The 18,461-nt window shown below is 37.2% G+C and overlaps 1 protein-coding gene across 1 annotated transcript; it reads left to right on the top strand.

Annotated features, from left to right (window-relative positions):
- Positions 1-3,616: 3,616 nt before the first annotated feature.
- Positions 3,617-18,072, top strand: LOC5575638 (coiled-coil domain-containing protein 63). The gene is made up of 4 exons (XM_001655733.2): positions 3,617-4,042; positions 15,855-16,925; positions 16,986-17,157; positions 17,220-18,072. Exons 2-4 carry the CDS (start codon positions 15,860-15,862, stop codon positions 17,443-17,445), a joined length of 1,464 nt encoding a protein of 487 aa, XP_001655783.1. The 5' UTR covers positions 3,617-4,042; positions 15,855-15,859; the 3' UTR covers positions 17,446-18,072.
- The last annotated feature ends 389 nt before the right edge of the window (positions 18,073-18,461 follow it).

Raw genomic sequence — 18,461 nt, 5'->3', positions numbered from 1 at the left:
GGACGCAGGGGTCCCAACAGGTGGACGCAGGGGTCCGGATGGACGGCGAGGGTCCGGAAATGGACGCGGGGGTCCCAACAGGTGGACGCAGGGGTCCGGATGGACGGTAGAGGTCCGGGAATGGACGCAGGGGTCCCACAGGTGTGCTTGCTTGTTGCCGCTGTACTGATAACGACGATCCGACCAGCGATTTCCTCCATCCGACGTCCAGAAGTCCTCACCAAGTGCCATCCTGGTCACGGCACCAATGTTTCGTCCAGGATGAGAAGGCCCTACATTGTGTTTAAATGTTCCGACAGGACTCCGGGCGACGAGGAAGAACAAACTGATAACTACAGTTAAACGATTTATTGCTCCCCACCGAGAGGCAGTGCTCCTGCTCGGTGAGGGATATGATAAGCACACTAAAAATACATTCATTAGCTTGCGCCTTATATAGGTGCAAGCAGTACGGTAACGATATTCATACAACAGAATAGAAGCAGCGCGCTGCAGATAGCATTACCATGCCTACCGTTGCTCTCGGCTGTTTGCTGCTATCCGATCAAAGGCGAACAATAGTGAATGGGCTGCTATTCTGCGCTGCGATGCTCGAGCGTAATTGAAGCAGCCAACGATGACGCCAACTGTGATGCGAGAGCGAACATAGTTTCAGCCCATGTATTCTTTAGTGTTACACAAGTAGCACGCGCAACAAAGTGATGCTTTACAAAAATGGTTTCAGAGGTTTATCAATTTATCTAGTTCTAATTCCGTTGCATATTATTATCAAAATCTCATAAAGTTTCATTGCCGTAACAATAAACTTGCATTTCACCCTGCATTCGACATTTCACATTGCAACGACGTGATTTGCTCCAAATATTCAATGCAAATAGCATTGAAGTCAAGTTTATCAAGATGTATTCAGTAACATTTCAAACAAACTTTTGCAACTTTTCCCAAATTCCGATTTTAGAGTTATGTTTCAATTTACTTCCATTTAAAGCATCCGCAACATAACTTCGTTGCGTGCAATTTGATTTTTAATGCCCACAGCCCAAGAAGATTCATCTCAGTTGCACGAAAGTTACACTAAACCACGTGTTTGACAGCTAGAAGTTTATTTGTTTCAATTAAGTTGCAATATAGTTTTGTTACACCGTACGTACCATGTAACAACAAAAACATGTTCTAGCAACAGTTTGTTTGTTTAAATGATGTTTCTCATATGCAGCGCGAAAGCTTTTGCAAAAACTTTAAATTATATGAGGCGTGGCCTACTTTCACCAGTTATTGAACTTGTATTCCGAAAGGTACAGTTAAGTAATAAGCAACAAGCTTTCGTCCATAGGTAATGTGGTAGCTTTTATAGTAACTATAACTGTAAACAGTAGTTGTACTAAAATCTTAATAGAACATGATTAGAGTGGCCCATTTCGAAATCAACTAAGTTCATATTTTATCGAGAAATCTATGACTATTGTTGTTGATTTGAAGGCCATTATTATAAAGAGCACTTGTATAACCATAAACGGATGTTGAACTTAAAATTTGTTGGAATACGTTTTTAAGAGCCTATCTGAGCGAGGTAAGATGAGATAAGACCAAAAACAACGAGATAAATTACACAAAGGAATAAAACTAAGCTTCTCGCGTGTCTCAGAGTTAAATTTTTATAATGCAGGGATCTTTTGATAAAGTTTTTTTTTTAATATAAGGTTGTCTTTGTGATAAAGTGAATTATTTTTATGTGTCGTGTTAGATTTCTGGTGAAACTAATAGTTGTACATCTTGTTATTTCATGCGCCGTTTATAAGATGCGCAATTGTAACTTGTGTTCCATGGAATATATCCGATAGGATCAGATGCTCGAACTAGCGAGAATATGGTGGGTTCGAGCAGAAGTGTACAGTGCAGATAAAAACTTTTGTAATAATCATTTATTAAAATTTGTATGATAATTCAATTGATTTGAGTGTATCTATTTAGAAAAATGGGATACCTAAAATCATCAAGCCTTGTTCGAACTTATTCTCCACCTACTCAGCTGACAATCGTAATTAATTGAATTCATTGTGATGTCAATCATGTATACAATTTTCTGACCATTGCTGCAATATGGCTTTGCTTTGATAATGATAGAAAAAACATAGGTCGGATCAAATTTTGCGTTTGAATTAAGTTTTAAAATCGTATTCAATACATGTTCAAAACCACAAAAATAGAAGCATGCTGTTTTATTCATAAAAAAATGTGAACATCGTCATCGAGATGACAGAGATGTACTTTTGAAATTAGCTTTAAAACTATGTTTACTTCGATTGAATGTTGATTATGGTGAGGGCTTTAGTTATGTATCGTTTACATCAATCAAACAGAGATATGTATAAGAAATATAACAAAATCACAAAGTTATGTTTTACTAAAACATCACCTGAATTTTTCAAATACGGTAGACGTATGGGGCTCTGCACTGTTATGATTTTGCATGAGATTTTGACGTTTACTGGCCTTGTTGTTTACTAATTCTATGAAAGTGTGAAAGAGCGAGGAAGATTTTTGTGCAGAGCCCCATTGGATTCTATCAAAGACACATTAAAGACCTTCATGTCCCTTGCAGTTGCAAATCATTTTATGGCTCATAAGGTTATCTAGAATGCCGTGAAAAGTGTACTGCGATCTGTCAAACTTGGGTACCTTTTGCACTACCGAGGGACCGAATGCAGTACTAGAAGTGGTACCCAATCTGAGCCCGAGTGGTACGTACCTGATTCTATCTTTAAGAACCAAATAAAAATAATGATTTATTATATTTTTCGGTGCTTCAATCAAATCGAGTTTGCAAAATAGGACTTCGACTTTTGTACGAGACATAGGTTGATTGACATTGTCCGATTTAATCAAATTTTTGAACATGCTTCAGCCTTCACACAAGTTTCGTTGTTCCTTTTATATTACCAAAACCAATACTCTTCTTAATAATGAAAAGAATATTTTCACTAACGAAATTATTACGAACTTCGATGTTTTGTATTCTTTAGTACCTAAGAACTTATTTCTGTAGTAAATTAAGCACAACAAGCAAACAAGCTGCTGAACTAGCAAGCAATTTGTCTGATATCGATAAAAAATGCATTTTCAACCGACCAAAACTTGTTCCGCTGTTAGATTTTGCGTGAACCTTTGTCACACAAGTCTCATTTTTTTGTTTATTTGATATCAATCTCAGAAATTTCATGCAAACTATGTTTCGAGGAAAGAATTCGATTTACGTTACACAAATTTTATTTTCGTAGTGATTCATTTACATACGTAAAATTATGTTGACTTTTGCGTAAATGGAGGTTTCATCATACCGCATTTGAAGCCAATCCAGTACTAAGTAAATTGAATTCAACCCATTGGAAGTTAACACTCAATTTCTGATATGAATTGCTATCAGTGATATCAGTGGCAATAAAGAAATTCATACGCTTTTCAGTAATTATGAAACATTACAAACAAACAAGGACATTTTGAATCCCGCAACAACAACCAAAAATCAACATTCTGATGCTATTGGCAACCAATGCTTCATACAAAGGCGTCGTTAAGAAGCCTACTGTGCCTCTGTATTGTAACCGTTGAAGTTATTGATCAATCAAAGCCTCGAATAATTCTGAGGCGCGAGTGAAAAGCAAAAATTGCCTACAACTACTGCATCGGGTTTTTCGTCGTCGAAATAATTTCGTCACCCCATCGTTAATTTACGATTATTATCAAATTAACCATTAACCGAACCAAAGTGAGTTCACCTCGTCTTCGACGCATCAATTTTTTGTTTGCTCTGACCATACCGCGGTTGATTTCTTCGCTGTGAATCATCCCAAAGAAAAGTGCAAGTGAAATCTCTCATCAAGCTTGGCGGAGAACGGCCGTTGTTACCCTGAATACAATAAATCTTCACCAGAAGACGTCGACGACGACGACTCGTCTCGAATTGCTGGCACGGCGCCTGAATTACATATATAAAAATAGAGAGCACAACGGCAGAGAGACCGCGCCGAGACCCATTAGAAAGGTAATTAATTTCGATTGTCTTTGGCACCTTCAGAGACCTCGCCCGGTCGGGTCTGTGGTTTTACGCATTATGGTCTCATGTTACAAAATATATACGCGTACCTACAAACATTTTAAGCACATTCAACGGATGATCAATTGAAAGTGAGAATATTTTCAGTCATACAGTAAAAAAAACTTTATTTTTCAAGGAATTCAGTTTTTCAATATTTTTATTAAAAACACAACGTTTGTTCTTCGATAAAAGTAATGAATATTGGAAAGAAGCCTACGAAATCAAAGTCAGAAATTAAATATTTTTAATTTGAGGTTGCATGAGTCGTACCTAGGACAGGACGTGACAGCTCAACTGAGACTGCCCCGTTGTTTTCCAGTCGATAACCTTGACGATACAAAAGCTAGTGGTGCTAGTATTCTTTTTAAGCAAGTTGTGAACATATTCAGATATCGAGGCTCATAGTTTGGTTGTTTCTTACACGTTTTATTCAATTAAAGCAATAGAGGATGCTTTCTTCTTTAAAATTCAGGTTTATATTTAAAACAGACGATATTTCAAGAGAAAATTGACACAATTTCCATTATTTTGCGCTCAATTCAGTATTTTTTATTTCTTTTAGTATTGTTGGATCACATGTGCTACACTTAAATTTGAATTGAAACAAAAGGATTTATGAAAAATTTCCAAACTTTCAATGAAAACACGGCCGGACTAGCAACAAAGTGCCCTGTTGCAATCCAACTCAACGATGCGAAAGTAGGCCTTTGCCAAAACGACCAATGAGAATGGTCTTTTTTGACAGGCACTTGTTTCATTTTTGTACTTCGACCTGTCACGTCTTGTCTTAAAGTCGTACCACTTAATGGGTGTTCAATAAACATTAGATTTTGTCATGGATTGTTTTCATACGAAACCAGTTTCCGTATGAAAACAACAAACAAAAAATCCCATTTGATCTTGTTGTTCGAAAGCCTTATAATGTTAGACGTCAAGCTTGGGGTGAAATGCATATCAATTGGCACAGCAATGGAACTTTATGAACTCTAGATGATAATATGCGACGGAACTAGAACTAGGTAAGTTTCCAATGCGTTCATTGTAACTCATTTTAAATCATATTTTTAGAACATCTTTTTAGGAGATGTTGCGTATGCTACTTGGATTGCTTCTTGTAAGTATTTTCTAAAACTATGGAATGAACAAAAAGTAACATGGGACAATTATGCGCATGACGGCTGAGCAGCAAAACCACAACACCGAGTGCTGTGAAAATGATGAATGAAACATCGACCGTTCCGTGGCGCCCGCCCGTGTCCCACCAAGACAGATCGAAGCAAACATAGAGATCACAACTCACCACCAGAGGGGCGGTGGCTACGCAACGAAACAGCCGGAAACAGTCGTGTTCTCCACGCGTGTGTCCCTATTGTTAATTATTTACGCCCAGACGCCTAGAGCGTTGTTTAAATAGGCATATTCCCCTGGCACCTTGACAGCAGGGTTTCGAGTGCGAAAAGCATTGTTTCCGGTGGGTGCAATGAGCAGCGACTCAAAACCGAATCGATGCGGTCTGTTGTTTTTGGCACGGTAGTGCGTGAGAAACACTACATGGAGCCATGCGAAAATCACACGCCTACTATTGTCAACTACTGTACGGCTGATGTGATTGCTCCGTGATTTGGTGAAAAGAATATTGTTTTCTCTATGGAGAAGAAAGTGGGAGATTGTGATAACATAAAGCGTTTGTATGACACTCCAACCTTTTTCAACAATCGTTCTTTTTAAGATCACTTTTTTACGACCGAAATTCAGATCAACGATCCTTTTAATAAATGATCAATATATTTAAAAGTACCGTAATCCGGGGGCAAATTGATCACTATTTTACAACTTTTCGTTGTGTTATCATTTGGAATGTAAATGTTGTCAAATAAATTTCGGCAAAATCAGTACTCCATTGATCTTTATCAGTTTATGTAATCTTATTTTCATGAAATAATATTTAACATATCATAAAAATAGTTTTAACATCAAAAAATCAAAATTGGGGCGAAATTGATCATTATATAAGAAAGCAGGTTTAAGAATAAAAAAATTCCCTATCTACTAAATTTGGATCTTCTGAATCTGAAAATGATGTCAAAACTCTTACATCTCGAGTATTTGATCATTTTATTGCAAAATAAACTTTGAAAAATGCGTAATATGCCTAAATGTAGGCAATTTCCCGTGAAATAAGCACATTATTCGATGATAAACGGTTTTATGACCAAAAAATATTCTTGCTACCGTCGTTGGGGGTGACAATGGGTCAAAAAGGGATTTGTGCGATTTATTTTTTGAATAACTATCGCAATTTAACTCCAATAAACTTCAAATTTGGTGTGTATGTACTTTGATGGTACATTAACAACTGTTCAAAAAATGAAAGACAAATATTTATTCACAGCGGCACCACAAGTGAATGAAAAATGACCCAATCTCACCCCATAGAGGGGGTGACATTGGGTCACTATAATTGAAATAACTTGTTTTAGAGAATATGGTTTCAAAACCATTCACAACTGAAAAATATTGACAAAAAACGATGCAAACAAGACAAAAAGATATCTAAGACGTTTCACAAGTATGATAAACCCAGTAAAAAAAAATTATACTGAAAATTGAAGAGCTATGAGAAAAATATGTAAACCCAACATTTATCGTCAAGTTTACATATATTTTCGTGGTTTTTCCCTCAAATTGTCTTCAAAGTCTCATCCCCATTGCTATAAAGCCCATTCAGTTTCTCCAAAGGTGTACTGAAACAGTGATTATTTTAAATCTTCGCAAATAGTTAAATTTCGGTGCAACATTCCACGATCAATAAATTTCAGGCAGAAGTTGACGTCATAATCCCAGTATTTCAGCAATCCAACTCATGTGTACTTCCGTGAGATGTTTCTATAATGTGAAAACACTGATAAATAATCAAATTTAGAAAAAAACACCCTTTTGATAAAAATTTACGATGTTGCTGCGCACGAAACACAGTTGCTGGTTTAAAAAGTTGTCAAAATGCGTTGTATTGTTATTCAATGCACGGAATACTCAAGTAGACTTGTTTGATGTTTCAGAGATGCTGTATTTAGAAAGAATAAACACATCTTAATGAAAAAAGAGAACACCCGGCACCGTAAAATGTCAAAAAAGTGGACTTGGAATTTCATTTACTATCGTTCTTGCTTGACCCAATCTCACCCCCATTTTCAATGTTTTAGACATCGTACCGAAAAAAGTGATTTTTTTGTGGGAAAATCAAACAGATTCCGGAAAATACCTGTGATGTGTAATGAAAAGACTTTCAACATTCTACTAATACAACGATAGAGGCTAGAGTACATGCGTGATACTTTGTACAGGAGAAATTTTATGTTGTAAATTTTATCTAGTTTCAACATGCAAGTTTATTGATGTAGTACACAAAAACTACTATTTCTAAAAATGTATATGGTTATGAATAATGTGTAATAATATATTCCCTAACATATGAATTATACATTTTAGTAATATCAGCGTTATTAGCTGAAATATTTCACAAAACATATTTTTCCGTTTTGACCCAATCTCACCCCCTAGCCTAGACCCATTGTCACCCCCATCGACGGTATGCTTTATGATATCAAAAATGAGTTCAGTAGTTCATACTTAAGCTTACACAACATTTTAAACACTCAAAGTTGACATGTAGGCGAAACACCAGTGGATTGTTTAGCACCGACATTTCCAACTGCATTTCTTACACCGCCAAAAACTGTGAATATTTCTATGCAAAACTGACCATAATAACAATTAAATAGTTCAAAATCATCACTACACATCTATAAACTAGAAAACAATGCAAGTCGGGCCTACTATGGACTCCACAAGAAGCTGCGGTCAAAAAAGATACACACCTGCACCAAATGTATCATGTACAAAACGCTTATAAGGCCGGTAGCCCTCTACGGGCATGAAACATGGACGATGCTCGAGGAGGACTTGCAAGCACTAGGAGTTTTTGAACGTCGGGTGCTTAGGACGATCTTTGGCGGTGTGCAGGAAAACGGTGTGTGACGGTGAAGGATGAAGTACGAGCCCGCCCAACTCTACGGCGAACCCAGTATCCAGAAGGTGACCAGAGCTGGAAGGATACGATGGGCAGAGAATGTTGAAAGAATGCCGAACAAAGATGGTGTTCGCTTCGGATCTGAATGTTGAAACTATCCCCCTCCCCCCCTAAAGCTAAATCCTGGTTGCACTACTGCCTGGGTCTAATGTAACGTGTAATACAAAAATTTGCACATTTTATATTTATCTACAATCAATCTATCACAGAAGAAGAGATTGGTCCTTTAAGGTGTGGCCCATTTAGAATTGGAACATACACAAACTGTAATAATTTGGATAGAATTCAACAAAAATGATTTATGTTTCAACTCATATGTTGCGTTGCATGAAAGATTCAAAGGAAAAATAATTAAAAAAAATTCCTCTCCTTTTACAAGAAATTGTCGGACTTTTCCCGGAATACGGTTCATTAATTGGCGCACACTATTGTCATCTATATTTTTGACAAGTTCATCCAATTTAGTTTACAGTTTGTCGATATTTTAACAACACAACACTTCCATTCGCTCTGAACTTCCGATTCATAATAGCCCAAAGTATCTAAAATGGTTTGAATTGCGGTCAATTAGGTGGGTACCACCAATCCTGAAAAAAAATCTTTAAATTCCGTCAACACTTGATCAAACAGCTTCATGGTACGGAATATAGCCACATTTTTCTAATTTAATTCCCTTTTTGGTTGTGCGCAGACATGGTATGATCGGAGGCTTCAATATCCGAAGACGAATCCACTGTACGGTACTGCGTGCAGCACCGTTGTGTTAAATGGCTGTCTGAGATGTTTGGATTTTGGTCAATGGTCCTGACCTGAGAAGAGACTCGCGAAGACGGTCTTCTTTTTCTGTGATTGCTGAGTTTTTTTCTTATTCCACTTCGTGTTTATACCAATCATGCGCAAGCCGTTCAAATCCTCACATGAACCTCTCAGCAAAAAATGATTGCGTTTGCATCACACCGAATCATAAATTGCCTTTTGAGTGAAATCACATGCCAGCAAACGTAGCAGACATTAGAAATAACTAATCTTGTGTTTAGATTTATCAGAAACTTTGGAAAAAACTGCTCCGTCGACTGACGTTTTTAAAAACTGTTTGTTGTGAATACAATACATTTCATTTTTGCAGCCATAAAAACGGTGGGCTGCATTTGACGTTTCGTGACAGCGGAATCTGGGCTGCATATGACGTTGATATTTTTCCTGTTCGCTGATGGTTGCGTTGCGTTGCGTTGCGTGGTAACGGAGTATTTCGTAGATTGCATACTGAAGACTGTCATGTTAGTAGCTTTACCACTCTTATCCCAATTGCTCATGGAGAACTATTTTGGATGGAATAGCTATCCAATCGGAAGTCAGAAATGAAAAGACATGACAATGTCCATTGCCGGCCACGCCCATCTTCTCCGTTATGAGGAAAGGAAAGGAAAATGATGATATGACACCTACTTGAAGAGAGGCCAGCGACTCACCGACGCCCTCATAGATGTCAAGGAGTTGGATGAAGGGAAGGGTGATGGTCTAGGATTCACTATAAGCGAGTGATGCGACTGGGTTGAAATTTAGTGTAGGTGTACTTAAGTATACTTTTTGTAATTGGGTGTAAGTGTGAATGTAATGGTTTCATCATTGTTGGGAGTGACGCAGCTAAGAAAGTTAATGTCACTCCATTCGCGTTCGTCTTCCAGGGATGGGACACAGGTATTTCCACCTAGTGCCCTAGCTAAAAAGCTTTGGTTTGAGCGCCATTACTCGCTCTCTGAAACGAGAAAATAAATTGGCCTGTCCCTATGATACAGAAAAAGCCCAAATTGCATTAATATATGTAGTCTAATCGGAACAAACTCATCAAATACATTCATATGTCTAAACGCCGAGTAGAAAACCGTTTTCTCAAAAAAAAAACTTCAATGATTCTATAGGGAATTTGAATCGACATCCTCTGAATGGTTTCGTTGTAAATAGAACTTAACGGCATGGAACTATATGATTTTTCTTCTTAATTTGTCAGAATCGCACTTTTCTCAAACGAAGCAAAAACTATCCGGGTGGCGTGGCACCAATGGGATCATGTCAACATCTAGCACGCCACAAGCCATCTTCAAAATCTTCCTTCAAAAAATATACTTTGATTACAGCACAATCAGCTAATTCTATTGCAGCTATTTAGCGTTGCACAAAGCACTACAACCCGGATAACTTTTCACCTGCCAATATCGGCGGAATCGCGACCAACGGGAACACAAAAAAAAATGTGGCATAGCACCATCAGCCGAATCTATTTTTCACTATCCGAAAACGCGGAGCAGAGGTAAACGTGACAGAAAATTCAAAACGCAGCCGCCCGCGCGCATGGCTTGCTGCGATCTTGATATTTTTCCTCTTCGCTGATGGTGCACAGTAACTGCCCGACGCTTCCTTTGTGGCTTGCGATCCGTCGAAATCCAGCTTTTTATGCTAGAATGCTATAAATTTTTAATCACTCCCATCTGAGATTTCTTGCATACACTATAATTTTTATAGTTTGATCAAAGCAAGCGTTACGGTATAGAAAATTAGTTATGTTGATATAGAAAAGTCGGATGAGTCATGTGTGATGCGTTCATTTGTGCTTGGAAATTAAAATCGAAATTCTTTTGAAGTTTCCATTTCATTCTAATTGTTTTGCGCTTTTAGGTTGACAGAAAATGAGTAACCAACAGGAAACAGATGGCTATGATATTGATAATTACGAAGAAGTTACGTGGTCATCATTTTCAATAGATAGTTTTTACTGCAGATGTTTCTGTCTGTGGAGTCGTTATCAGTTAAATATTTGGTGGGAAGAAACATATCTGTACCTACTTCCGTGAATTTACATACTGCAATGAGGATCTACACTGTTTTGATTTTGCGTGGGATTTTGACGTTTACTGGCCTTGTTGTTTATGTAAGAGTAAAAGAAAGAGGAAGATTTTTGTGCAGTGACCCATGGCAAGTTCGAAACATAAATAATAGCCTGGGACATGGTTATATGAAAAATTTAGATTCTCGCTCCAGTACACTTTTTGGATTGCATTTGGGTCCCATAACAACTGTGAGAATCTCAGCTCGATCAGTGAAACTATATTTTAGCGCCAGCCGTTCAAAATTTGTATGGGATGTACTAAGGGAAAACTTACTTTTGCAAAGAAAAATCGCCAAAGTTTGCCTATTGTCCTCTAAAAAAACACAGAACACAGATCTGAACACAGATCTCGATATGTATGTTTACGACGAACGACATTGTTGAAGACTGCAATATTCTTCATCGTAAAAATATCTATCGAGGTCAGTGTTCAGAATTTTTACAGAGGTCATAGGGCGACGTCTGGCGATTTTTCTTTGCAAAAGTAAGTTTTCCCATAGTAAATCCCATACAAACTTTGAGCGGCTGGCGCTAAAATATAGTTTCACCGATCGAGTTGAGATTTTGCACTGTTGTTATGGGACCCAAATGCCATCCAAAAAGTGGACTGGAGCGAGAGTCTAAATTTTGTTCCACACTAATAAATAATTCAAACTAATCGAATCGAAATTCAAACCAAATCAGCAGGTACAAAATCAAATGCATCCCTTTCATAGTTATCATAGGTTCTAAGAAAAATCCCTGTTCTCCGGTCAGCTCTTCCAGCAAATTATAATATAAAAAACTAAAATAATACATCCGGAAAATCTTTCAGGGGTAAAGTATGGTACAACCGTTTGACACGCTTTTTGAATGAGTCCCGCAAACATTTCGTAAGGTTGTTTGAATGTTTCAATTCGTATCATTCCTGGATTGTCATATTATATCCTCTGGTTCCTGAAAGAAATAAAGTTGATAATCAAATAGTTTCAGAAATAATTATTCCAACATTCTAACCTTGCTGCAAAACAAGCGTAGTGAAAATTTTTGACAGCCAAATCAACAATCTTATATTCCCGCCTACTAAAAATTAACTACAAAATCTGCAGGCAAGAAATGTCAAAATCAAATCACCCCCCGTCTTTTTATAGCTGGTATCATCATACTTAAGCGAAGTATGCACTTCAACAGAAAAGTGATCGCCTATCTCGATGCGTGGAGAATTTCTTGCAAGAAATGATCAAGAAAAGCATTTTTCTTTGATCACAGTACGCAGTTGAAAAGAAATGTCATTTCAAATGGAGCTCACTGTAGAAAATTTCTTGACCATTTCTTCCGCAGAAATTTTTACTTTTCTTGAGCGGAATAGCATACTTAGCTTTAAGGTAAGTATGCTGTTTCGCTCATGAAAATTAAAGAAATTCCTTGACTGAATGGGTCAAGAAATTTCTTACAGAGAGCCCCCTTTGAAGTGACATTTCTTCTCAACTGCGTACTGCGATCAGAAAAATGTGATTTTCTTGACCATTTCTTGGAAGAAATTTTCCACGCATCGAGATAGGCGATTCCTTTTCTTGTCAGTAGCAAACCAGCCTTTATTCGGTACGAGCCACACAGTATTTATTGAAAAACCTAACACTTTTGCCATTTCTATTCCTGATCGAAATGGGTTTTTCAAATTTGTGTGTCAATTATTTCACTTTTCTCTTCTTCCATTTTAAATTTTTAAGAAGTGCGTTCGAACTAAGCTGCGAAAAAAATTATGTGATGTTATTATTGTAATAGCGAACACATAGACGGTTCAGTTCTAAATTCGGCCACTAGAGTTGTTGTAAAAATCAAACATGTTTATTCCAATTCTAAATGGGCAACACCTTAGTTACACGAAAAATAAAAAGTGTTCCAGAAATAAAAGATTTTTTTTATTTTCAAAAGTATTGCAAAAATTTAAACTTTTATTATTGGCAAAAATCAGTAAAAATGAAAAAAATCAGAGATGCTAAAATAAATAAAAAATTAGAAAAAATCAAAATTCATAAATTTTTGAATGAAAATAGATCAATGTCCAAAACGTGTTTAGATCGATTTTATATAGCGAACAATGATATTTAGATCGAAAATAAAAATTTTGGGTATTGGTGGGTTAAGAAATTCATCCCTAGAATACCCCAGAAATTTTTAAGGAACTCATCCAAGGATAGCCATTTCATTTTTACAATATTCCTTTCAGAAATTTGTGGAATCAAAGAAGCAATATGTTTAGAAATTTCTTTTGAATTCTACAGAGGATTTTTGTGTGGTCTAAGTGATATTCACAGATAAATTATAGTAAAACGCGAAGCAATCATTACAAGATCTGAAAATATCTCTGAAATTATTTCTAATGCGTCTTTGGAAGAATTTCTGTTTCAATATTTGGAAGAATCCTGAGAAAAAGTATAGGTCTTTTTCTTAGGGAAATTACATGATTATTTTGGACTAATCAATGCGATACTTCTGTAAGAAATTAAATTATATATATCTTTTGTGATATTTGTAGTTGAAGTATGAGTTTTTCGAAGAAACTTTTAAAAGTTTCCGAATTTCAAATAAAAATATTTGGGGAACATTTTAAGAAGTTATCATTAAATTCCTAGATAATAATTCCTTCCTTAGCCGAGTGATTAGAGTCCGCGGCTACCAAGGAAAGCCATGCTGAAGGTGTCTGGGTTCGATTGCCGGTTGGTTTAGGATCTATTAGTAATGGAAATTACCTTGATTTTCTGAGCATAAAGTGTTATCGTACCTTAAAATGGAGTGCAGTTGATCACTTGAGCGATTCTGTTCTAAAATTCTTAGTAGGATGCATGTATTATCATCCAAATATGTTTTAAACCTGTACTGGCTGGATGTTAATCGAATTATACAAACGTTATTTTGACAAAATGTTATCAAAACACACAAATATAACAAAAACATTTTTTTAATTCAAAAAGTGATGTTTTTGATACCGGGGTGAAATTTTTTAATTACTGCGGTAGGTTTTCTAAAATAAAGAGATATGCTATTTACTTAATTTGGGATCAATGAATCTGAATCGAGTGTCAATAGTCTTACAACGTGTTAATAAATCAGTCAATTTTAGATTTGAAAATGGTTTTTTATCCTCAATGCAAATTTAAAACTGTGTTCCCAGAACACATCTGGAATGTATGAAACAGTTTAAATAAATGATTTTTTTATATAGCCTTGGCAATAGTCGGTTGTTTAGAGGAGAATCATTCTCTAAAAAATCGGGTTTCCATGGTATAATTATTTTGCATTCCTAGGACAGTATCAAAAAACTGCCTAAGGTAAATTACTTTGAAGAATCCCTAGAGAGATTTCTTGAGGATTTCTGCCTAAGGCAGTACTTGCAGATGTTGCTAGTAAAATAACTGGTCGAATCCTTGAAAACTTCCAGGAATTATCAATGTAGAAATTCTTCGATAACATTAGCAGTTTCTTGTGGAGAATGATCATTAAGAATTGGGTTTGGTATGAATTATGTTAAAAATCTAGAAGGAGTTCAAAGATTCATTTCATCAGGATTTACAGAGAAAATTTAAGGAAACAAATCGAAGTGATCCTTGAAGGAGTTGAGAGTTTATGAAAATATTCTTAGAACTCAAGAACGTTAGGGATCGTTCAAATATTATGTAACGCAACAGGGGGAGGGAGGGGGTCTTACCTAGTGTTACGGTCCATACAAAAATTTCACATTTTCCATACAAAAGCTGTTACGTGGGGGTGGGAGGGGGTCTAAAATTTGCAAATTTTGCGCTACGTAATATTTGAATGAACCCTTATCAGGAGCAGTTTATTAAAGAATGTCTTGAGGAATTAATAAATGTACCGTTTTGACTCACATTCCGAACACTTAAGGCCAACAGTGACTTCAAATGCATCTGATAGGCATAAATTACCTGATATTCGTGAAAATTTTAATTTCATCACAAAGTCTAACTGTTAGTCCTTGTATTTGTTGATAAAATAATTTATTTAAACTTTTTTAGTATTGTTTTTACGTAAAAGTATAGAACAACATTTTTAGGAATATGAGTCTGTTCGGAATTTGAGACAAAATAAAATATATAAAGTATAAAATATATAAAGAAAAACTACAGTAATTTTACAATAATTTCATTCAAAAAATCCTAAAAACATAGAAACAACCCTTTGAATTTCCCAGTTAGATTTTTGCTAGAATTCTTGAAACAATCCACGAAGCAACTACTGTTAGGGTGCAATTTCTGAAGGATTCAAAAGATGTATTCCAAAAAATACCTTGAGGTATTTCTGTCGACTCATTGAAGAAATTCAAGATACTTCGAGGAACAGGTGTTATTGAAGAAATTCTTTGAATAATCGAAAGAAAAACATCTAAGGAATCTCCAGTGGAACTCCTGGAATATTTGTGATGCAATCTCTTATCAGATTCTATGACGTATTTGTCGTTTAAAGATAACTTGGCATGAACTCTTTGAGTTCCATAATTGATTCTTGCTCTGTTTAATGAGTTCCTAATACTTCACATGAAATCAATCAGGACGCAGTTTCATTATTTTATCTATAAATGCTGGAGACAAATTATGAGAAATTCAAAGACAAAATTTTTCCTAAAATAACTTTTACTTTCCTTTTATTGTCTGGAAGTCTTTTTTAATCCTTCAGGAATTCCTTCAGAAGTCCTTTGAGGAATTCCTTCTGCAAAGTTAAGTAGTATTTTTTTAAATAAAACTGAATAAACTTATATAATCACAACAAACTTACCTGACTATTCCCAGGCACCATGTCGAGCCAGCCGAAGATGTCCTCCGAGATGGGGGCCGCCGAGCAGTACGAGATGGAGCAGCTGGCCGAAGCGGAGAGCCAACGGCTTCACAAGCTGCTCCGCAACTTGGAGAACGAACGAGCCGCCTTTCTGGACTCGAAAAACACTTCCATGCGTAAGTTTAGAGCCAACATGCGCACACTGGAGAAGGAGAAACAGCAACTGCAGCTGCAGTTGGACTGCGAAGAGCACGGGGTGCATTCGAAGCGGGAAACGGAGATGGAGTCGGTGCTGGAGTTGACGTACGAGAAGCAGGAGAAGGCGAATCATACGTTGAAGGCGAAGAAGGATGGGCTGCGAGAGCTGGAAAGCCATATCAGGAAGATACATCGGGAAATCGCCGAGATAAGGAAGAATGAGGTGACGGACATAAGGTACAATGAAACGATTGCGAAAGCGCAGCGATCGGTGAGGAAGCTGGAGAACAGGTTGGACGTGGTGAACAAGAAAGCCGGAGTGGCGATGGCTGAAAACTCTCAGCTAAGACAAACTATCGATCACATGCTGACGGAGAGGGCAACGTTCAACATAATGTGGGAGAAGTTGGTGGCGAAGCTGAACGAAGGAAAACGATTCATGATGGATCTGATTGATCAGGCAACTGCGGCGTACGACACGAGGGAAGAACTGTGCACCAAGTTGCAGATACTGAAGGACAAAGGTCAGAGCGAGAAGGTGACGCACATCCAGGAGATGAGAGAACTGCAACGGAAGCTGGATCACGATGCGAAGCTGCAGGAGTTCCTCAGCATCAAGGGCCAGCGGCGATCGAACGCGGAACTGGAGGAACGGGAGGCGCTGAAAAAGCAGAAAATGCTGGAGAACTTGGAGAAACAGTACGCCGAGTACGAGCAGATCATGTCGCGGATCATGACGTTCTCCGGAGAGGACGACATCGATCGGTTGGTGGCCAAGTTTATCAAGAAGGAGGAGGAGAACTTTGCGCTGTTTAATTATGTGAATGAGTTGAGCCACGAGGTGGAAACGTTGACGGAGAGTGTGCAGTTGCTGCAGGATAAGATCAGTGAGTATTCTGAGCAATAATTCACCTGTGTGTAATATCTAACGTATTTCGTTTTGATAGCTGAGCAAATTGCAATAAATGAGTCGAAGGAACACTCGCAGGATGACAACATCGACGCTCTGCGTTTGGAGGAAGTCAACAGTAAGCAGTCGGCCGACGCTGCCTTCGAGATCAAGCAAATATGGGATGTGAAGTTGGACGAACTGTTGAGAACTGCGGAACGGATTTATAAGTACAAGATCAAAAATCTACTGACTTCTAGAAGGCAGAACATTAAAATTTGTTTCGTTTCAGACTGCTTCACTGCGATGAAGCGCCGATCCTGAATCTGTTGAACAACGAACGCAAGGTTACGTTGAACAACGCCAAGCTGTTCCTGGGAATTATCGAACGCCGGGTGGCCAACATCATCAGCAATGTCAACTATGTGGAGCCAACAACGAAAATTCTGGGCAAAAAGGATCGCGTACCAAACTTTAACGTCCGGGAGTCGGCCAAGATTCGGATCGATAGAGGCTAGGGCGCTACAAGTACATTATTTACAACTTTATTTTTTCGTAATGTTTTGAACAGAATTTATTGACATTCGTTAGGTTGGATTTATCGTTATAAGTTGTGTGTGTGGTTATTGCGCGAATAATTTTCTAATCTTTGTGAGTCCAAGTACGACCTCTAAGTAATGTAATAAGCTAATAACGTTCTATTTCGACACAGTAATTGCATTTCTTTTCCTACTAAATACGTATTGATGTGGCACGGAAATGAATTAGACTTGTATGACAAATTCACATATACACTATATGGTACACATAAGTTAGTAAGTCTTTAGATAAGCGTTGTGTGAAAGTTTTATATCGTTATATACCATTTAATATGAATCTCCTATTCAAGTTCAAATGAATGTGATTGTACGGAAGCATTGAAGTTGGTTCAATAAACTTGAGGATGGTATGGACCAAGTATATTTTTCGACTAAGTAGATTGGTTCAGATGACGTTAACTACATTTTGCAGATCTTGTAACAAAGAGAGTTGGCAAAAATGTGTCAACCAATAAATATACTTCGAAAAATAAAAAAATAAATTGCAGGGAGATATAAAATGATATTCCCTGGGTAAATTCAGAGTGAACCTTGAAAACTTACTACCTATTAGGAGATAAAACAATGGATCGAAATCGCTTTACCTGGCATAGCAGTATTCATTTTGAATATTGCAACACCCTCATAACCTGCTACGAAATTCTGGATATTGGGGTTGTAAAGAATACTTTCCGGTTTTCTGTAGCCTCAAAGTTTCAATACACTGCCCATGTCTGCATAGCCGACGTAAGCGCCAAAATGACCAAAAAGCATTATTTCATTGCTATACTTTCATTATCTAATAATACACTTGTTTTACATACGAACAGCACTTCTTCGTTCGAGAATATTTAAATTATTAGAAGTAAATGGCAGTCATATGACCAACTAAACAATGGACCGATGCACGAGTTCACTATTTGACGTTTGGGCGATGCCGTGTACACTCGTTGCCA

Source organism: Aedes aegypti, chromosome 3 (assembly GCF_002204515.2).
Source record: "Aedes aegypti strain LVP_AGWG chromosome 3, AaegL5.0 Primary Assembly, whole genome shotgun sequence".
Taxonomy (NCBI): Eukaryota; Metazoa; Arthropoda; class Insecta; order Diptera; family Culicidae; genus Aedes; species Aedes aegypti.
The sequence above is the reverse complement of the archived record's forward strand: the minus strand, read 5'-3'. Positions and strand labels throughout refer to the sequence as shown.